Source organism: Trematomus bernacchii, unplaced genomic scaffold (genome assembly GCF_902827165.1).
Source record: "Trematomus bernacchii unplaced genomic scaffold, fTreBer1.1, whole genome shotgun sequence".
Taxonomy (NCBI): Eukaryota; Metazoa; Chordata; class Actinopteri; order Perciformes; family Nototheniidae; genus Trematomus; species Trematomus bernacchii.
In genome coordinates this window covers 5,076,626-5,099,797 of record NW_022987616.1, presented here as the reverse complement: position 1 = coordinate 5,099,797, position 23,172 = coordinate 5,076,626, and the positions used below count along the sequence as shown (strand labels likewise).

Here is a 23,172-nt window from a genome sequence, read left to right as displayed (position 1 = left end):
TTTCATTCCTTAATGATCGTGGCTAAATAATAAAGTGTAGGCAGGAGAGGTTGTGTGACCCTACAAAAAAGTGCTTCACAGTAATACTGACACAGTGAAACACGTGTAGTGTGTGTTCACACCGATTTACTCATAGGTGAGGCTCATGGCTCAAGGGCATGAAACCCTGTAATTATGTGCTAATGAGTAATCATTGTATATTCATTAGGTTATAGACATTAACACATGCACACATATATTCAGGCCAAATGACCAATTAGAAGAGAAATCGTAAATGTGAACCTTTCACCTTGACTGTGAGATTGTTAATGTTTGTGTTGATTTTATATTACTGAGTAATGAGGAAAAAATGAGGAAATAATGAGTAAACATGCAGTAGGGTCTTAAATACAGTACAGAGTTAAGGGAACATACATTAATAGGTGCCTGGACAGCTCTTTTAATCAAACTTAGATACATATCCCATGTATACTAACATCTGCATTTTCACCTCATGTCATTTTAAAACCTTTTCGAGGTGGGAGATACTATCATATAATAGTGCTTTATATATGTTAATCTACATCAAAGTTTGACTATCTCTCTTAAAAGTCCATAATGTGCTTTTTCGCCCCGTAATGTATCACTGCACAGAAAACCTACTTGTGTATTGCATTGTGTTAATGGTATGGTATGAATAAACTAAAACTACCACATCACAGATTTATGCCTCTGCAACCATTTAATTTGCAATTGGTGTTATTGTCTGTCCAAAATGTCATCACTTTATCTTATATGACACCTGTGCTAAATTGTCATAATTAGCATATAAGGTATTGAGTTATGGTCAAACATTTTAAATGTGGTCACTGTGACCTTGACATTTTCTTCAACAAAATCTAATCAGTTCATCCTTAAGTCAAGTTGACGTTTCTGTCAAATTTGATATAAATTCCCTCCAGGCGCTCATGAGGACTGGCGGAAAAGACAATTTATTGAAAAATAACAACCTGGCTAAACTTTAATCACCACTAGTCTGGAGCTGCAACTAAATCAGATGCAATGAAACACATTTGTAACCTCTAGGGGAGGTCTGTGTACATGTTGGTGTGTCACAGAGACATTTGATTATACTCATTAAATGCAACCTACTGTCTTGGCAGGTGAGCGATGCTGGTTTTCCTGGGACAGGTGTCGCACACATGCAGGGAGCAGAAACAAGCAACATGTCCATCCATGCAGACAGAAAAACAGAAGAAGGAAGGACAGAAAAAACAATCCAAACGAGAGAAAATTAAGTAAAAACATGCAAAAACATAAATAAACAAAAGTATGATAGCTATCATTAATCAAAGGGGAATAAAGGAACAGATGGTGGCATGCAATGAATACAACGTGGCATGATTGATAGCTGTGCGTAGGTATGGAGTGAACTGGAGAGGTAAAAGTTAACAGAGTGAAGTGGATGACAGCCGGCTGATGGTATAACATTTACTCTCAGGGCCATTAGAGCAAATGAGCCACTGTGCAGTAAACACTAAAGCAATCAAATGCTTGATGAGAAGCATATTGATTGAGAAGGGGATGATACAGCAACAGATATGAGACCGGGTTCAGCAAGGTAAAGCTTCTTGTTATATCCCTCCTGTGAGATTATGTGAAACCATAGAAGCTGATTATTTTAGAAATTATTTCACAGTGTCTAGGTTGCATCCATTTCATTCTGAGAAAATGTGTGAAGTGTCGGGGGAAGAATCAGTCGGGTTCAGATCAAAATCCTCCCCACTCTTTCCAAATCTCTCCATCAAACACAAAAAGATCTGTATCTTTTCTTGATGTCAGAGGCCAAACAATGAAGCGCTTCCCTTCAGAGTCTGGGTCACTTCCTGTGTAACTCCTCAAAGCACTCCTGAAGTGAGGATTTAGGGAGGATTAGAGATCAGATATGAGACGGCGCTGACACTTCTATGGCTGTCGTTACAAAAACCTGCTTTCTCTCTATCCTCCACTATCAGGTGTGTTTTTTTTTGGACGAGCCACAGACAACAGGCCTCCTCTTGTCTGCATTGAATAGAAAACTCAGAATACACAAATGCAAATGAGGCCGAGGCGCTATCTGGAAATCATTATGTTCCTGGTTTCATAGCCGCGAGTCGCTCGGTGACGAAACCTCTCTCGCACCTTTTCCATTTCACTAAATGAAAGTGCAAATACACTGAGAGGCAAATTGGGACATGATAAGATGAGAATGCTTCAGCGGCGTTCGCGTCAGCAGAAGTGATGAGACGGTGGAATTATATTATAAACGGGGTTCGGGAAGGGGGGGGTTAAGGCTATCACGTCGGGACGCCTGATTGGAATTTGGAACAATCTCCTCTGAGCAGAACTTATTTCCAACAGATAGTATGAAGTCTGTGATCCGCCTCAGCACTTTTCCTCCCATCCGCAAATCCCTGAAACTGTTTCAGCCCTGGAGTTTGGTTTATAGCGCATTGACAGCTCAGCACAAAAGGGGGAATTAGACAGAGAAATGAAAGCATAGGGAGAAAAACTGGACATATCTGCTGCCATTTGAACTGTGGATGAGCTTGAGAGGGCATAGTGTGGAGGAGGGGGAGCAATAAGGAACCAAATGTGGGCATAATTGGTGTGAGGATAAGGGCACGATGAGTCTGATACAGTGTGTGGGCGGGATAGGGAGAGGGATGATATCCTCCTTGTGCAATAAAAGTTTCTTAATCCAAAGCTATATAAATGCTGAGTCATAGTATCAAAGTAGGAAAGAAATGACCTCTATAAACAAATTCATTCATTTCTCGTCACACGCCCTCACAGCCGGCAGAGGATCAGTTGGAACTTCTTTAAAACTCTGATCTTGTACACGGATTAGTTTCAGGGACGTGCCTGAGTCCTCATATGTGCATATTATTCATGTTAAATGGCTGTATGCGTGTGTCTGCTGGATTAACATGAACTTAATTAGCAGATTGACATGAAGCCTCTTAAGAGAGGACCTAATGACTTCCAGGAAAGGACGCTATATATTTTAAAGAAACAATCAGACGTCCTCGCAATGGATTTAAAGGGCAACGTAACTGTAAATAAAGACAGAATGACTTTGTATTCAATTCAATTAAGATAACAGGGCTGATGTTCTGAGGCTGCCGCACAGAAGAGCTCATTATTATTGTGTGTTTATCTCAATATTTTCTATAATTGAGCCATAAAACTTCCCCAAATGATAACTTACATTAAGGCAATTAACACATTTTCTGAAAAGTTATCTTTGGATATACGAATTAGTCATTATCTTGAGAATCATGTGGAAAAAGCCCTCTGTGAAAATCTTGAAAGGATATAAATAGGAATGAAAATGTGTGTGTGTGTGTGCGTGTGTGTGTGTGTGTGTGTGTGTGGGTGTATGTGTGTGTGTGTGTGTGTGTGTGTGTGTGTGTATGTGTGTGTGTGGTGTGTGTGTGTGTGTGTGTGTGTGTGTGTGTGTGTGTGTGCGTGCGTGTGTGCGTGTGTGCGTCTTACCAACGTAGAGCTGGCTGAACAGCTCTAGGCGCGTGTGTCCCTGAGCAGGAGCGAGCTGAGAGGCCCGGTACGTTTCATCCAGCTGAAGCACGGCCTGCTTCACGTTTCGCTCGGCCATCACACGATGCCATTGGTCGTCATTGAGGGGCGTGTCCGAATGCACCATCAGCTCCACAGGTCCGTTTCCAACGTCGAAGGAGAAGGAGACGACTTTAGGAGCTGCACAGAGAGGGAGAAGAGGAGAAATATAATCAGCTTAAGTCATTTATTAAACCACACGAAGCCTCACTCTCTAAAACCCAATACTTCATGTTCCGTTGCTCTGCACTCTGCAGGTAAATATGCTCTCCTTAAAATTTCAAATCTAATGGCTCATTTGTTTCAAGGCCCTTCATTTGGCTGGTATAGATTTCAGATATGCAACAGACGACGGCCCACAGCTTCGGACAGGATTAATCTCACGGCAGTCGACGGATCCCAGAAGCTTTTGAGATTGCACGACATCAAGCTGTGCACCAGAAGTTTTCATGTATTGAGTTTTGTTTGTCTGGAGAGAAAGCAGTAAAACAGCGAGAGATCAACAGTTGAGGAAAAATAACAGAGAGGATAAGAGCAGAAAAATAATATGCAACCTCTGGGCAAGATAACCTTTCTGTTCTGCATGATTATTCCTAAAGTAAGTGGATTTATGTGTACGTGTGTGTATGTGTGTGTGTGTGTGTGTGTGTGTGTGTGTGTGTGTGTGTGTGTGTGTGTGTGTGTGTGTGTGTGTGTGTGTGTGTGCACCAAGTTCAAATGCCTTATATTTCAACAGACCAACAGGGGGCACTGTTATACCTTTTATGACCATAAAATGTAAAATAGTCATGGATATTTCTGTGTGTGTGTGTGTATGTGTGTGTGTGTGTGTGTATGTGTGTGTGTGTGTGTATGTGTATGTGTGTGTGTGTGTGTGTGCGCGCTCTCGACCTGCCACCTGTCCATTCCAGATGTGTTTACGACTGCAGTAGAGAAGACACTGTCTGATGGCTTTTAACCTCTCTGCAGGGAACAGTGATCAATCTGTGTGTGTGTGTGTGTCTGTGTGTGTGTGTGTGTGTGTGTACTTATTTCCACCTCTATCTCAGCTTGAGACAATTGCAATGTCACAGCTTTTGATAAATACATTTCAGAGTCATCCTTTCTACCTGTAACACACTGTTGGTTTGGACTCCCTTCGTATTATTGGAGTATTACGTTGAGGGTCCTGACAGCAGGTGAATCATATGTGGTAAACAAAGTCCTTCAATGAATGCTTGTCACTGCAAAATGTCAAAGTATTTTTTTTCCGCCGTGAAAGGAATACCGCAACAACGAGAAAACAATGAGGGGAATACTTCTCCTGCTGGAAAGACGATTTTTCGATTGTCACATTAAAACCCAATCGACTCCGTCCTTAATGTTTGGTACTTCGGTTTAAAAGCTATATATATTCTGGGCCGTGCCATGTGGTGGTTATTGGCAGCGTTGATGAATAACCACTCTATATGTTGCCGCTTCATTATGGCCTCATTAGACTCTGATATTAGACTGAATAAATTCATGCGGTGGTCAATAGGGAAATGAACTTTCTTTTGCACAATCAATATGCCTGGCCATTCTCTCCTTTTCATATTACTTAACTCTAATTATCTTTCTTGTATCTCTTGCATCCTGACACCATCCTTTCTTACCCCTGTATTACTTATCAGTTTCTCAATTTACATCTCGCAATCATCCCTATAAATAGCCTTAACTCTGCCCACCCACCCGTCCTCCCCTCCATCTTTCCTTCCTTCCTTCATCCCTTTCTCAGACACAATCATTTCCTCTTGAGTTTCAACGACACCAACATAATCCTGCCTGGTGGATGTGATTGCGTAAAATAAATCTGAAGGAGCACTTAAACATTTGACTTCCCACGATCCACAAGCAGACAAATAGATGCATGCACACACATCGAGGCCTGGAGTCTAAACCCTCTGACAGGCTTTAGTACACTGGATTAATGATGTCTGTATGCAGAGAGCAGCGATCACTTATTTTAAACGCTGAGAGAAAGCCAAACATATATCAGATTACCCCGGCGGAAACAATATCATAGCAACGAGGCTGTATGGCATATGAGTGTGAGTGTGTGTGTGTGTGTGTGAGTGTGAGTGTGTGTGAGTGTGTGGTTAATTGTCTGTTGTTTTAGCAGCATTGCAAACAAGATGGATGCCCTACAACTTTCTTTTTCTACTCAGTCCACAGACAGGATCGGAAGCTGAAGTGCCCTCAGAGCACAGAGCTGTCTCCTCTATTTGCATACCTGTGATGGATGCTACAGGTGTAAGTGTGTGTGTGTGTGTGTGTGTGTGTGAATGTGCACTTGCATATTGGCCGATAGCAAACCCAGAAGAGCTTTTTAGTTTCATCATTGCGAGGCAGAGAGAGTCAACTTTTCCTTTTTTAGACTAAACTGTGATAAATAGTGAAAGAGATTGTGTTTCCCTTTACAGATCAAGGTGTGTGTGTATAGCTGTGCATGTACTGTAAGTGTGTGTGTGTTTTTGTGTGTAATGGGAAGTTTCCTTTAGCAGCTTTTAAGCTATCTTCAGAGGCTAGCAGTGTGTTATCACTTCTTTGTTGCTCATTTCCTCTGATGGCCTCTTGCTCTGTTTTCCACCACTGTCTGAGGCGTCTACTAAAGAGAGGAACTTCATTCAAACACCACAGAAAACCTGCTGCTGTCGACGCTCAAACATGATTTGAAGCAACTTGTCAAAAGAAAAGATCTCTCTGTGACAAAGAGGCTCTGAAAATCTATTTTATCGGCAAAAAAAACTTTCTTTTGATTTCTTCCAGAGTATTTCTTAGTGTCTACAAAGATCAGATAAAGATTCTCTTCTGAGCGTTTTTAAAAGTAGAGCCTGTTAAATATATATTCTTAGTGGTGGCTGATTTTCACTTTAGCAGATAACTACATATTGCTTTACATGTCAGAGAGACATCTGACAACTTTGAGAAAGCGAGTGATGCATATGGCCTCTTCTAAACTTCAGATTTAAACTTTATTTCTGTTTGGCCTTCACATAAAAAAAGGCAATAACAACATTTCTTAAGCCGAAGTCTCAGCAGGAAAGAGCATTTCCCAGCTGGATCCCAGACTGAAAGTGTTTATAACCTTTGGGCGAGACTATCACGGAAATTGCAGCCTCTTAAAGACCCAAAATGTGGGACATATACTTTCCAGTGAGCCTCAGAAGTCAAGCGTTTCTGTATTTGAGGACCTTTCTATCTGTCCTCAATCCTGTTACACGTCCACTTCTGAATATGCTCCCAATGCTGCCTCTCAAATATTCTTCTTAAGATCCAAAGAGGAACAGTGTCCGGCTGATGGCTCTTTAAGTCTGCTGAGGTCACAGTGATGTGTGTTTGCTACAAGGTCGTGTGTGTGTGTGTGTGTGTGTGTGAGCTCCTGCAATGCCACAGCTATGCTATTCTGGCCTAATGCTAGTCATTTCATACCTTGACCGGATTGGAGCAAATAGAGCTTTGCACCAGCAGAGAGGGCAGAGATTACGTGTGTGTGTGTGTTTATGTGTGTGCAAGAGAGTGTGTGTGCATGCAAGTTGTTTCACGAGTGTGTCTAAACATGTGCTCTGGGGCAAAATGCAAGATGATAGCAAGGGAGAGACAAACACAAACACACTCCATATCTCCTCTGGCCTGCTGGACACTCACTGAATCTGTGTGTGTGTTTTCAAGACAAATATCACCTCCTTTGGCAGACCTCTCACACTCTTCAGTATAGTGTGAGCACGTTGAGTTTTTCGTGCAAGAGTATATGTGTTAATGTATGGGCAGATGTGGAAGAACTGTTTACTTAGGTCAAAGTAGTTCTACTACCAAATACTGGATTTAAAAGCATCAACATATACCTAAAATATCAAAGTTACTTATTCTGCAAAAGAGCCCATTTCAGAATAGTATATATATCATAAGATAAGATGAATGATTGTGTTCATCACTTTAATGTTGCAGCTGTTAAAAGTGGTGTTTCCTTTATGTACTGATGGGTAGCTTGTGAGAATAATAGCCATTTCTTTGTGAAAAATGGCCTGTTGCGCCAACAACTACCATCTGTAGACTGATGCTTTTTAGAAGATGTATGGCTTTTCTAGGTATCTTCACAATGAGGTGGTTTCTGATCAGTTTCCAGAAGGTTTGCAGGTTAAGAACAGTCTTTACGGTTTGTTCAATTTTGCCTGGAGCTGTCCCTTTGCTCTTTTGCAGGAGGGTCGACTGGAAACTGCTCAGAAATCCCCTTATAACCCATACCTATGGAAGTCACATGTGTTCAGTAGTTTCATCCTCTTTTTGAACTCATGGTCACGCCCCAAGAGACAAAAAGGATGAAACCAGCAGAACAGAAAATGTCTCCAACATCTCCAAAACACCGTCAAGCTCTTCCTGGTTCACTGCTCTTCGGTTAGACACATAACTTCATGTCCTTGTGGATTCAGAAAACTGCTGAGTGTGAGATTTTCCTAATGAGTGATGTCTTCCACAGGCAGTAAAGTTGAACTCCGTGTAACTGATGGTGCTGAGAGGACACTGCGGCTGGCACCATAGTCTGCTTCCATAGCTCTTAAACTCACAGGTGGAGTGAGGCAGAATGTATCCACCTTAACCTCACTGTGTTTATCCTCCAGCTCCTCACCAACAACCAGCTGTAATGTATTTGTAAATCAATGTTTTCTGCAGTTACTCTCAATGGATTCAGCTTGGTAATTATCTCTTCTTCTTATAGTCTTCGAGGTCTTATGGGTCCTCTTCCTCGTCCCTCTTCATATTCGAAACACAATCCCAGATGATGTCATTTCATCTTAATGTCAGATTGTGTTCGATGTTTCTCTCTCTGCTGTGAGATCCTGTTATTTTGTCACAGCTGAGACGAACAGACTGCAGTTTTGACCTTGTATTTTGTCACAAGTAGCTTGAGAAATATAAAAATAGCAATGCCGCACCTGTTATTCTAATGTGTCAAATAAATATGTAAACACATCTTATGCTGCTCATCTCATTGACAGGTTTCAGCTACAATACGTCAAATAAAGAAGGGTTTCTTTCCAGTAAAGATTCATCAGAATTAGACAAATATTTTGAGATGTTTTTAATTGATTTAGTTTTTTATTTATGCTTTATTAAAGTGTACCTACGCATGTGTGTGTCTGTGTGTTGGGGAACGTGAAAGAGTTCTGACTCTTCAATGTGTGCAGGTACACACTCAACACTTACACTTGTCACTGACACCATTGAGTGACTCAGTGTGTGTGGGTGTGTGTGTGACGGCCCGTCCACACGGCAGCTTCCACGCTTCTGCCCATTCACTTTGAATGCGGTGATGTCACGCTTCCGTCGCTTCACTTTGCTCGGGTTGCTCGCTTCAAAAGTTGAGCAATGTTCAACTTTTGAAGCTTCGACGGAAGCGTCAGCCAATCAAATCATATGCCAGTACAAGCTCTGGCCAATCAAACCGCGTGCTTGTGTGCCCGGGGGCGGGAGATTCATGTGATTGGTTGTTGGTCGAGTTTCAGACACGCCCACCGGCAAGCTTCAACGCACGCCGCCGTGTGGACGCTGCGTAAGTGTGTATTACAGAGGTAAACGCTCGTATTAACAGGATTAATTTTTTTTAATAAATGGAGAAAAAGGGAGTATTTGTATGTGTGTGAGAGTTTGTGTTTTGTCAACCCTGAAAATGGGTGATTTGGTTAAACAGAGGTTTATAATGGACATAATTATTGCACACACACCAATTACCTTAAATAAATGATTGCTCTCTCTTGCAATCACAAAGTAGCGCGACATAATCAGGAAGGCAATTGACTGTCGCTGTGCATCTGCATCAGTGTGTGTGTGTGTGTGTCAGTGTGAATTTGAGTGTGTGTGGTGATAGGATGCAACCAGTCAGAAAGAGACTCTCGTGCACACACAGAATCACTCAGAGATCTTACATTTCAGCTCCAAACGGATGAAGTCCGTGTTGCCCAGGTTTTCCAGAAAGACGCCGTAGGGAGCGCTGGTTTTGAAATAGAAGGAAATGTCGGCGCTGGTCTCACCCTGGAAGGTGGCGAAGTGCAGGTAGGAGGACGGGGTGGTGAACGACGCAGCGTTCCAGTAGTTATCTGCGGGGGAAAAGAGATATAATCAGCACTGAGGCAAACACTATTCTGATCTGATAAGCTGCAGAATTAATTCTTCGTAGAAATTGTTTTATTTCAAATGGCAATGCATCCATTTTCAATTCATTCCAAAGAGCTATCAATCACTTCTGGATAAAAGAGCGTTATCTCACGTCCTTTGTGTGGCTCATTTAATATCTCCTCAGAATTCATCACGTGAAATTCTATTCCTGTGCAAAGGTATTAACACAGCCTGTAATTTCCTGCATTCCTTCAATACTACTTGATAGAGAATTGGTCATCTCATAGCCGATGAGGACCTGAAATGGGATGCATGGATACGGTGCGGAGGGACTTTTTGATAACTTTTCTAATGACTTTTATGAAGCGAAACCAGCGGCAGCTAATGAAGACAAAGTAGCCGCGCGTTAAACAGCTGCTGATGAATGATCAGACTGTGGTTGGCGAGAGGACTTCTCTGCTGTCCTCCCCCCCATCTCTCTCCTATCACTCAGGGAAGATGGAGAGTCAGAGGAATAGGGAGAGGAAGAAGAGGCCATGTACGGGTGAGTGGACTGAATAGTGAAGAGGTGACGGTGGATGGAAAAGAGGGGAGAAAAGTGAAAGGCAGTGGACAGCTGACAGGAGAGGAGGAGGAGGGTGCATGTGAAGGGCAGGAGGAAGAGGAAGAGGTGAAGAGTGGAGGCTAATGTGGTTTAAACTGTGTGAGGATCGGCCTCAGACCCCCCACCACGACCCTGGAGGAGCAGTGGAGCCGAGGGGGGAAATATGTGTGTACGTGTGAATGTATATTGATATAAACGAATCACAAATGCTAATCCATTGTGAGAATAAGTTGCATATGACATTTCTACAAAGCGACACATCCGTTTTATAACTTCTGCATCCCTTTCTGTGAGTTTATGTTGATTTTGATGTTCACACGTGTCGTATGCGTGAATGCATGCCTGCACGTGGAGGTATGCACCGGTATCCCTGCATCTGTGTGTGTGTGTGTGTGTGTGTGTGTGTCTTCTGGCACAGTGCGATAAGCGCTCCCCAATGACATGGCTGAGCTTCTCCCCTCTCCTCCTTGCCTCACATCCTGTCACCGGGGGCAAGGGCAGATAGCGGCCAAGCACACGCACACACACGCACACGCACACACAGACACACACACACACACACACACACACACACACACACACACACCACACCACACACACACCACACACACACACACACACACCACACACACACACACACACACACACACACACACACACACACACACACACACACACACACACACACACACACGACCACGACCACCTACTGATGCTTTCTTTGTGATGTGTTTGAAGTCGGGATACTGTTTATTTCTCCACGGGAGGCACAGCCAATTATTGAACAGGGTTAATTGAGGACTAATCAGGAGGAAGCCTGCAGAGGCTGAGGAAACAAACAATTATGTTTACTGTGTTGTTCCATCATAGCAAGAAGGGCCGCAGTAGTTGGTGACACTCGGATATACAATCACTGACTGAATAAGTCATATGAAGCATAATAATACACACAGAGAAGTTTACTTTTGTGTGTACTGGATAAACAAAGGCAGTCCTTTTACAGTAGAAATATGTTATAACAAACACATATGTGACATAACAATGTTTCATGTGTGGTGGTTTATATTTATATGCACTAAATAAGACATTAAGCACCTGGAGCAAGAGAGTAGACAAAACCAAAGAAGGACAAGAGGATATATAAATACAGCCCTGAGGGGAGGAAGCTTCAGAAGGGGGTAGAGAGAACGAGAGGAAGAGAGGGATGAGGGAGGAGGTGAGAGAGAGGGCTCAAAGGAGATCCATAGTGAGAGAAGCAAAGGAGAACAAACATTAGGGGGTTGAAACTGATTGTTGGAGAGGAAACAGAGTTTGAGGAATAAACTTTGAAGCCAAACAATAAACCTCCGATTGCCCCGGTGCCAGATCCACAGATGCAACTGGTTGGCTAAGCTCTGTGGCACATTATCTCTCACACATTGAAATGTTTATCAAACAAATGCTTCAAAACAAACCCAACACATAACTCCCTTCCTGTCTGAGACACTATACATATTGAACTGCTCGCTACAAAGCCAGTTAACACACTCACAGCAAATTGTGTTTCATCCAAAAACGAAATTTGACAGAATAAAACGTTTGCCAATGACTCCCTTAAAAAGTTGGCTGATCAAATCTTTAAACTTATAACATCCCCGTGATCCTGAGATGTTTTACTAAGATAGAGAAAAACTATCAGGTGTAAACAAATCACAAATGAACCGTCTTTTATCCAGAAACCCGCCTTGCAGGGACAAAAAAAACGGCACACACTACAAATGATTACTCTTTACCACGTTGTCAGAAGATGTGCTTTACAGATAGATGTTTCTTAAAAGCATGTTGTGGAAGTCTCTTGGATCCATCAACCCATTAGACTGAAAACAGCTGCTGACCTCTGGATCGGACCACAGGGAGGCAGAGGCAGTGAACTGTGGAGCTGACACCATGTGAGATACAGTCTGGGTCTGGAAGCCAACTAGATGATTCATACGTCTACGCTTGACCAGATGTGACAGTACCAGCAGATGGTAAGGATGACTGACTGTACACTGTCTCAGGTCATCAACCGGGACATTTCCAGGCACACACACATGTCAAATACATGCGGAAACACTTCATGTTCACTGTTGGATGTAGGCAGAAATAACTACTGCCACAATAGTTCATATTAATAACCTCATCCTGCATGAACAGAAAGTGCGAAGTGTTGTGACATTCAGGATCTCAGACCTCCTGGAGCAAACACCCGCTGTGCTTTCTCATTTAATTCTTCCACTTGCTACTTATTCTGCTACCTACTTCAGGTGCAAAGTAGTTGGGGGGCTTTTTCATCAAAGGACTAAGAATAGTGTCTAACAAGAGAGAGAGAGAGAGAGAGAGAGAGAGCCCCTGAAGGTACCGCTCAGATATCACTGTTCAAAACACTTGAACTTCCATATAGACCTGATACTTCTGCTCACAACACGAATACTTCTGTTTCCATTGAGAGCTGTATTTCCTCTCATCTGTAATTGAGTTATCTGAGGGGTGTCACTCTGGTGTTTACAGTACACATAGCATTTGAAACTTCGGGTAATTAGTTTCTGTCTGTCATAAAACCTGCTATCTAACTTGAATTAGATTTCATTTCATATATATTTTTAGCACTTAACCTTTAGAGATGTTATCATATGGAGAGATGCCAGGGGAATAAAGGATTGGGAAATACAGGATGAGAAAATAAGTCAAATGTAATGCTTTATTTTTCATTAATTTACTTCTAGGAAGGATAACATGTAAGCGTACGAAGTGCTTTAGGTTCAAATAACCACCAAATGGTACAAACATGTCCAAGTACTATGTGAGGGTACTTTACTACAGGATTTGGAAACTGACCTTAGCATTTACAGCTTTTTAGACTCTCTTACGTGTTTGGTCTATTGACTCATTTCTATGTTGGAAGCCACTCGTCCGCCTATAATACAATGACTTCTAACATTCAATTTATAACTAAGGGTCATAATTCATATTTTATAAAAGAGTAACAGAAGAAAAGGCAAAACAAATGGATTTTACGTGTACTGTGCACATTACATTTAATTTCATTTGACTAACACTTTTATCCAAAGCGACTTACAATAAGTGCAAATCCATAATTGTTCCTTCTTCCTGCAAGTAGACACAACCACCATAAGTATATCTCTTGCAACATGTTTAAATAAACTGCAGTTGATGAACTATATCTCCTTAATATGAAAAAGAAAATCCATAAAAAATACTTTAAATAAAAGTACTTGTGTTACAGAATTGCATCGTTTCAAATCTGACTTTAAGTAACATTTTTAAATTGATATTTTCAATCTGTTTATGCAAATGTACATAATTCTTCTTTGCAAACCTTATGTATTGCACCCCAGACTCAATGTCCTATAATCCTGATAGACTGGCATAAATTACAAAGACATTATACAGTATGTGTGCACATGAACAGTGACACGTGCACAAACCAATTCATTAGTTTTGAACTACCTCAGGTGACCCCTGTAAGCTTTCATTTGTGGTCACCCATGAGGCCAAGCATGTCCCATAGCAGGTGCGTTACATTATAATAAGAGACCACATGCTTCATTTGCTGTCAGTTATTTTCATTCCCATCTATTAACACGTCCAAAACCTTTTAACATCAATAAATGGGGCTAATTCCTCCCTGCCTGCCTGTGACTGTATAGTCTGCCATTAAACTAGCCATGTAAATGGGCTCCATTAATGCTGGAGCACACACACACACACACACACACACACACACACACACACACACACACAACACACACACACACACACACACACACACACACACACACACACACACACACACACACACACACACACACACAAGTCCTCTTTACTAAAACTTTCCCTGGCTGCATAAGGCATTAGTCATTTGTCTATGAAAACCCATTATAAGGCAGCCAATCATCATTGCTCTTACTGAGACAGAACTCCATGCGCAGCACGAGAAGCATCAATCATACACGGAGTACCTATTCACGTGTGACATTTTTAATATATGTTTAATATGCCTTAATGGCCCAATATATAATTTATTCTCCACGTTACGGCGTCCTGACCAGCACTATTGCAAACATACCTCAAAGTCATCTTCATTTTAAAGTTAGTTTAATTTGGTCACTTATTATGAAGGAGGATAACTCTCTTTGTCTCTCACACACACAGACAGCAGATAATAGAGTAATATAAAGAGAATATGGCTGCCTCCATTCGAGGGCTGGATCCATCCTTAATAATTGTGTCTGCCATACTGCTACATGATAGCTGCACACACACAAACAGATGCCATGTCACGGGTCATTAAATCATTGTTTGTTTGTGTGTTGGCAGCTCTGTGATGACGGGACGTTCAGCAGATTGTAGATGAAGGGACCATAATGAGTGTGACACCCGTGAGGAGTAAGGGCAGGTGTTCTGTCATGTCCTGCCCCCCCCCCCGACAGAACCAGGCCACTTCCTGTCTCCCGGATGAATGGGCCGACGGAGAGAACAAATCTGTGCACGAGGGAAACCATTTCTATGCGAGATCATTCCTTCTACAATTTTAAAACATGCAGAATATCCACACATTCAGTCCAAGGAGATTGCAAAGCTCCGCTCGTTTATTCCCGTTAGTATGAAAAACGAGCAGTCAATAGATAATATATGAAGCATTATTATCGTAATGATCCTGCTGCCATACACTGAAGATGAAATCCATGTTTGCTTTTTCTCTCTCTGCAGGATATTACTTTCCTCTAAACCTCCCTGCTACTTTGTTACATTGCAGCGAACATGTCTTCTTCTCTGTGCTATTTGGTTTTAGGAGATTAAACAAATATAAAAGGGGGACGAAGAGGTCATCTTAAAAGATAAAACTACTTGTTTGAGGAATTCATACAGTCCTGTTCTAAATCCATTACATATAGAAAGTCAGTTTGGTTGACTTGTTCCAGACTAAAGGACATTCTGCCTTTTACTGTAGTCTGTTTTGTGTTCAGATCACAATCAGGAGGGATAAGAGAAAAGACTCCTGAAGACGCCTGATGCATATTAAGCAAACAAATCAGCTTCTCTGATCCTAGGGGCCTCCAGGGAGAATCCTAACAGATTGTTTTAGGGGCCGCACAAAGGCTTAAGAGCAACACATGCTGCCCATGTTGCTCATCAAGTGATGCCAACAGCATGCAACCAAGCTACAAGCGTTGTGATATTAATACTGGTGTTTTCCAACCCTGCAGCTACTGAACATCCTCGACTAATGGGAGCTACTTCCTATGGTTGGAAAGGCTTTACATCATTAGTGAAAGGTTTCCATTATCCATTTGATCCTTTTTAAAATTGGGTGAAAACCAACTCAGATTCAGAATGAGAAGTGATTTATTTTGCCGTATACAGTATGAGATGCTTCAGGAATGTGAAATTGAGTTAGGAGGAAATAAAGGTGGTGAACATGAGAGACACAATCTGTGTGTGTCGTCAAGTTGACCCAAAGTCCAAAAGAGAGCAAGGTGCCAACACTGATTAAAAGAAAAGACAGGATAAGAAACAGCAGGGATTAAACTGCCTCTTACTGGGTGTGTGTGTGTGTGTGTGTGTGTGTGTGTGTGTGTGTGTGTGTGTGTGTGTGTGTGTGTGTGTGTGTGTGTGTGTGTGTGTGTGTGTGTGTGTGTGTGTGTGTGTGTGTGTGTGTGTGTGTGTGTGTGTGTGTGTGTGTGTGTGTGTGTGTGTGTGTGTGTGTGTGTGTGTGTGTGTGTGTGTGTGATGTTTACCAGAGAGACGACTAAATCTCTAGATAGAAGAGAATAAATGTGTTTAGATGGGAAGTCTCTGGGTGTCTGGCCACACACACACACTCAGGGTCGTTTAACTCAAGACAGAGCAACTGCTTCTCTGAATGATCATCACAAAGAGAGTATGAGCAACGTGTTATTTTCACACTCAAATGCAACATCAGAATAACAATGTTCCCAATTGTTCTCCGCTATGCATGAAGTGCTTTCTCTTGTTCTCTCGCACCATCGTTTTTCTTTAATTAAGAACCCATTCAGATCATACGCAGCAAATTGTAGAGAGGTTTGTGGACTTCCAAAAGTGTGGCTAACAATGGCTGAATACAGAGAATACACAATGTTTCATTTCCACTCGGATTAGGGAGAAAGAAAGAGGCAACGTGTTCTCCCATGAGACGAGTGAACATAATTAAGAATAAGAAAGTACTCTTTATATTTTCTTAAATTCTGGTGGTTGTTTAAGTTACCACATTGTTCTTTTTTGCTGTAAAAGTGGCTTATGCATCCATGCTACACCATGGGACACATTTTGTTTTCATCCCTTAAAATCCCTTAAAATGTGTAATTATTGCCACCGCCTCACTTATCCTGCACTACAATTTCCATTCACTTTAAAACAAAATACAATGTTTTATTATAATTATGACTTTTATAAACTAAAGTGCAACTTAGGCAAATGTGAAGCACTCTTCCAGCATGGTGCTTTTGTGTGAAGTATTTCAGAATGTACTAAACATTTTCCAGAAACAAATTGACATTGTTTAAATGTGCATGCACTGATTTCAGGAAATGCATTGAGAGGTTCAATCAAGCAAAGTCAGGAGTCACATGACCTTCTGTAGGACACAGAGGATTGTCCAAAACCAAGAAGATGTTGTCCTGGATTATCCCTCTGATTTTTGGAGTGAGGATATATCTCTATGAACCTAAGGAGAGCTCAGCACCTCAAAAGATTCAGTTTTACAATGTTCTTGACTGGCATGTTGCACTTTTTAATAAAGGTTATTGAAAATACAATTTTCTCACAGCTAATGTATTCATTCCAGTCTGGTTTTGAGCTGTTTCCCTGCAAAGGAGACAGTTCTCTTGAGGATGACAGATGACCTTCTTTGGACGAACGATATAGCCGAATATAATCTTGTTTATTTTTGCCTTTGTGTTCAGTTGTCCATGCAGAGCTACTAGACCTGCTTTGTGCGGTCAAGTAACTCTGCATGTGTGATAATGTGCTGGCATTTCAAACACCACCTCTGAGCAATTTCATCTTAACAGGTAAGACACCCTTCATCCTGCCAACCCAGTGACCTTTGTTGAAAGCGCAATGACGCTTTCTATAAAAGTATCGCATGCTATAACTGTTCAAAAGCCGCACACAGTGTCAACGGGGACATTTTAATAAGAGCAGCATTAAAGACACTGGAGGTGTTCTCTTGATTCAACCCCTGATGAGCCATTTACAAAGGTCATGCAGCCAGGCCTCTACGACCAGCTGAGGATTATTTAGAAAATGAAAGCACTCCTCTCAGCAGCTGCCTTGCAGAAGGTCATTAAGGCGCATATTTCCTCTGAATTAGGCCAACTGCAGCCCTCCTGCTCACTCAGGTCTCTCTCACACCTGCACACAATCCAGAAGCTTACACCGCTCCTTTTTCCCTGTGCTGGCGCCTTGAGGTTTGAGGTTATTTTTAACATCTTACTGATAATTCTAAAGCACAGTATGATTTAGTTTCCTATGTGGCCCTTTTCACTCTCTTTGAGTCAGAGCACACCTTCCCCTCATGTGTCCTGTAGGTCCCTGATTCAAACATGAATTAATGAATGTGTTTAACAGCTTCTTGCTCATGGGAGTGCTGCTCTCTCTTCTGGGTATTCATAATAACTACAAAGTGGTAGATAAATGAGGCCTAAAACCTGGAATGAGTCATCTTTTACCCACTTCCTGTTACCAAGTCTCTAATTCAATGGATTTAAAGATGTTTGTGGTTACAAGCCTGAAATAAGATCTGTGGTGAGCACAAGCTGAAGAGTCTTTCATGTTTTACGCCATAAAATACGCCAGTAAATACCCAACTGGTACATTTTAAAATGGCGGTTGCTAACAAGTGTCTAAAAATGAGATGACTAAACGATACCAAGCCCAACATTAGCCACCTTTAACTTAGCGGTGGTGACGTGAAGTCATGTGACCGTGCTGTAGTTCCTTTATAGCCCAACATTAGCCGCCTTTAACTTAGCGGTGGTGGCGTGAAGTCATGTGACCGTGCTGTAGTTCCTTTATAGCCCAACATTAGCCGCCTTTAACTTAGCGGTGGTGGCGTGAAGTCATGTGACCGTGCTGTAGTTCCTTTATAGCCCAACATTAGCCGCCTTTAACTTAGCGGTGGTGGCGTGAAGTCATGTGACCGTGCTGTAGTTTCTTTATAGCCCAACATTAGCCGCCTTTAGCTTAGCAGTGGTGGCGTGAAGTCATGTGACCGTGCTGTAGTTCCTTTATAGCCCAACATTAGCCGCCTTTAACTTAGCGGTGGTGGCGTGAAGTCATGTGACCGTGCTGTAGTTCCTTTATAGCCCAACATTAGCCGCCTTTAGCTTAGCGGTGGTGGCGTGAAGTCATGTGACCGTGCTGTAGTTCCTTTATAGCCCAACATTAGCCGCCTTTAGCTTAGCGGTGGTGGCGTGAAGTCATGTGACCGTGCTGTAGTTCCTTTATAGCCTAACGATAGCTTTTTACTTCAGAAATCATTAAGTGGTGTTAATATGTGGAGATTATCCTGCTGAACTGTAAGTATCATTAACGCTTGTTTGACACAGAGATACATTTCTGCAATAATCCAAAATCACATGGTGAAATCCCATTGGCTTACTTTTCGATAGTAATGCCCCGTTTGCATCAACAGCTACAACACGGTACAAATGTGACGCAACACTTACCGTCTCCTTGGCAACTGAGCGGTCCAACCGTTAGCTTAGCCTCAGAGCCCGGTCTGTTGGTGTCACCCACGGCAACCTGGCTGACTGGCAGGTGCTCTTTGTAAATCAGGAGACCAGCATCCTCTCTCCTGCAGGATGAGATGAGAGAAACATGCAGAACAAAAACAGGTTAACGCTTCACTCACTTCCTGTTTTCTTTAATCCTTGGTTTTGCCAATCCAAAACAAGATATAGAAGAATTGCTTACATCTTTTACTAGCACCATTTTACTACAAACAAACAATAAATACATTGAATGTTTGAATCACAGCCTTCAAAGTGGGCTCATTCCCACTATGAATTATTCACAGAAATATTTGATTGTTTTTCCATTTTATTTTTGGGAATAAAACAGATCTATTTTATGGCTCTGTGTTTGCATGTGTGCATATTTTTGTGCATGTGTGTGTGTCATTGTATGTGCTGCAAAAAACACGGGGAAATAGAGTTATATGGGTAATATTTCATAAACTCACTCAGCCAATCAATGAGACATTAAAGCTGACATTATTAATGGAGAGAAGCAGACAGAGTAAGATTTATTTGTAATCTCATCAGTTTTAGAGATGAGGAAAGACATGAAAGTAAATGAAATCTCTCCTTCTCGCCAACACTCGGTAATTACCCACAGACACACATTGTGTACACACACATGCACACACTCTCACACAGCGCTGTGATTGGTTTAATGAGAATATCCATCAGCTGGCTAGAGGAGCTTTGAAACACAAACTGTTGGTTTCTGCACGCACATATCCCTCTTAAGTAAACACGGCGTTGATGGTGGCCTTCATCATTCAGTCACTTTGAAGTTCAGACACCTCATCAGCAGCGGAGGCAGACGCTGAGCTGACGGATCAATGCTAAAATCAGTAGTAGCACAAGTGACAATTTTAGTTTCACCATTATGCCATCAAAATGTCCATGGGGGTTGCAGACTTCACTTTTAAGTTCAGTTCATGTAGCAGGGGGGAAGTCAGGGAAGGATTGTGGGCTTCTTTGGACGCTAAACTCGTGCGAATGAGACACAAAGAAAGCTAGCGAGCATGCAGCATTTTGATGATCCCTTGTTTTTTGCACGTATTAAATGAGGTACTGAACTGTGTTGCGAAACGTGTCTAATTCACAAAGATCAGCACTAACTGTAATAGTCGCACAGTGACTTTTTAATGGTCTTCAGAGAGTTTTAACTGAAGCGCATCATAAAGGGAGGTCTACTCAAACTCATTTATTTGGGGATGCAGTCACTGAGTTGACACACTGACAGGATGCAATGACAGTTGTGTCATGAAAAATAAATGAGAAAAAGCTCCCTTTGAAAATACATGAGAAAAAAAAGAGATTTAAATAATCAATGATCTTTAGCTGCTCTCTTTTAATGGGGAGACACACGTAGAATCTGCTGTGGAGGTCGCTGCAGTTATTTAAAAACATATCAAACTATTTTTCAAAAACTCTTAAAATAAGATGCACGGATATTTGCAATAACAAGCATAAAAAAAGGCTTGGTTGCAAAAATGGTGGTGCTTGCACTGTCGTATCATCAATACAATACCTTTTGTGAATTTAACCTTGAAATGCTCAAATAACGGTTGCATTAACCCTCCTGTTGTCTTCGGGTCAAATCTGACCGATTTACTACTTTCATCAATCATAACTTTTTTGTTTTACATTCGATTGCATTAAGGCTTTATGATATCCTTCACAGTAGACATTTGAACATATACAAATGCTGATCACCACTTTCATTGCATTTTGGATGATTTAGTCAACTTTGTAACACCCATGGTGTTCCCGGTCAAAAATGACCGCCATAAAGAAAAGGAATTAGTAACCATCCGGATCAGATAAAACACACACACACAAACACCCACCCACACATGTGTCCCCGCCCCTTATGTTCCCATCCACCCATGTGAATCACACCTGGCACACACACACACACAGAACAATTTGATACATTTCCCGCTCTTATGTGCCCATCCCCCCACATGGATCACACCTGGCACACGCAATACATGTTCAGTGTCTATTCTTTGTATATGTACTGCAGTGTTTCATGTATACCAGTAGTCTGATACGATATTTACAGTTTGAAAGGGTGTTAAATGAAATTTGGTGATGATTAATGGTTTTTGTGTTAATGTAATAGCAGTTAAAACAGGACCGGTCAAATTTGACCGCGAACACCAAAGTAAGGGGCGGAAAACGAAGACAATAGGAGGGTTAATGCGCAATTCATAAAAGCTACAGGTGGTTGAAATGTGTTGTTGGTGAATAGCTCTTCAGTTTTTCAGGCTGTTCTTTGTAGGATTTATTCAACAACATTTTTTTATGTGAACCAATATATATGTAATACCAACCCAAGTGTGTTTCTCCGTAACAGAATATGTACTTATGAGATATAAAAGGCACTTAATATGTACGTTGACCTTTACAATGTAATTCAACTTATTTTAGAAACAGTTGAAGCACGCTGCTGTGACATTTAATACTGTCAAAGTCAAGCAGTTGCTGAGAACAAATCTGTGGGTGGGCAGCATGTCAAACTCTGAAGAAGTTTCCTAACAAGGCATTTAACTGATCAATGGAGACACTCTGTGGCTGATAGTGAAGGACTTTAGTGGAAATACTGCCATGCCAGAAATCCAGGTAGTTAAAGCGAACAAATGCCACTGATTATTGATTGTAATTACAGTAACGGACTATTCACTCAGCGCCATCACCCATGGTTACTGTTGCGATGCACTTAATTCTACATTAATGATGGATGAAGATTTGCCCTTTCTTGGTCTATCAATTCTAGATTTCGCTGCAGTGACAACTTCCTTGATCATATTTAATTAACACTTGCTTTCCAAAGGTCTCACGCTGACTTATTAAATGTGCAAGTGATGGCTCCGTACTGTATGTGACACAGTGTTAAAACACCAAGGCTGAAGCACCATATTCAAGAGAAGAAGTCTGCTTTCCCACTAGTTTATGACCCATGTAGAGGAAATAATGAAGTAGTACTGGTGCTGCAGGCAAAGCTAGTGAGACATGATGCTTTAGTTAAAAAAATTTATATTTTTATGTTTAGACCTGTCGTTTTCCAACACATCGTGAAAGTTCGTTGTAATTCTGCCCAGCTGCTCAAATACAAATCTCCTTGTAGAATCAAAGCCCCAAAGATGTATTATCAAGACTTTATCATCACATATAATCAGGTATAATAAACAATTAATCATTATTTAAATTACCTAATTGAACTACATTAGGTAAAACTGACTCAACCCTGTCACCTAGTCTACCAAAGAAAAACCTATTAGTATGAAAACAGTACATTTAAGATAAGTTTCACTTTTACAGGAGGAAAGGTTATTTAGGATGAAGGACAGCTGATGTGTTTGACAGTATTTCAGGTAATGCTCTTGGCTGAGACAGTGCCACAGAGCCTCTGATAGCCCAGATGTACAGTAGCATTAGTTTTCTGCCAAATGTGTGAAACGTGAAGCGTACAGCTGGGTGCTCAGAGGAGCATTAAGCAGAACAATGCATTAACAGATGTGCTGACTCAGCGTTATGAATGTCCCAGAGTGCTCTGCTGCAGAGGGTGGACTGGGTGTGACCGAGAAACTTTTCACCGGCAGCTGTTTCTGCAGACTTTAATTAAAGTCAATGCAAAGCTAATTGGAGGGAAATGAATCGATGCAAAACAAATAGTTTGCGCCCCCCGCTGAACGTTAACCTGACAGCCTCACTTACCACTGCCGCTGGTCCGCGTCACAGTTGCAGTCGTACTTTGGGTCCGTGCAGTTCCTGTCGATGCCACAGGAACATTTCTGGATGCCGGGGCCCGAGCCCCCCCAGTAGAAGTGCTTCTCGCTGCCCCGGCCCACCCACCACGTGTAGGGGGTCCCATCTGGGGAAGACACAAACACAAAAATATGTTTGAAAATAAGAACAGCAGAGATGGCAAAAGTACACACATCCTTTACTCAAGTAGAAGTACAGATACTAACAACAGCAACATGACAACGTTTTCATTGGTCCCTCTTCTTTAGAGAAGACCAGGAAATGATGGATACA

The 23,172-nt window shown here is 41.7% G+C and overlaps 1 protein-coding gene across 1 annotated transcript in view; it reads right to left on the bottom strand.

The window, feature by feature from the left end:
- cntnap2a (contactin associated protein 2a) overlaps positions 1-23,172 on the bottom strand; it is a 305,998-nt gene that overhangs the window by 34,891 nt on the left and 247,935 nt on the right. Inside the window, 4 exon segments of the mRNA XM_034132634.1 lie at positions 3,517-3,735; positions 9,537-9,707; positions 19,063-19,190; positions 22,849-23,005. Of these exon segments, the coding sequence (XP_033988525.1) occupies positions 3,517-3,735; positions 9,537-9,707; positions 19,063-19,190; positions 22,849-23,005 (675 nt within the window).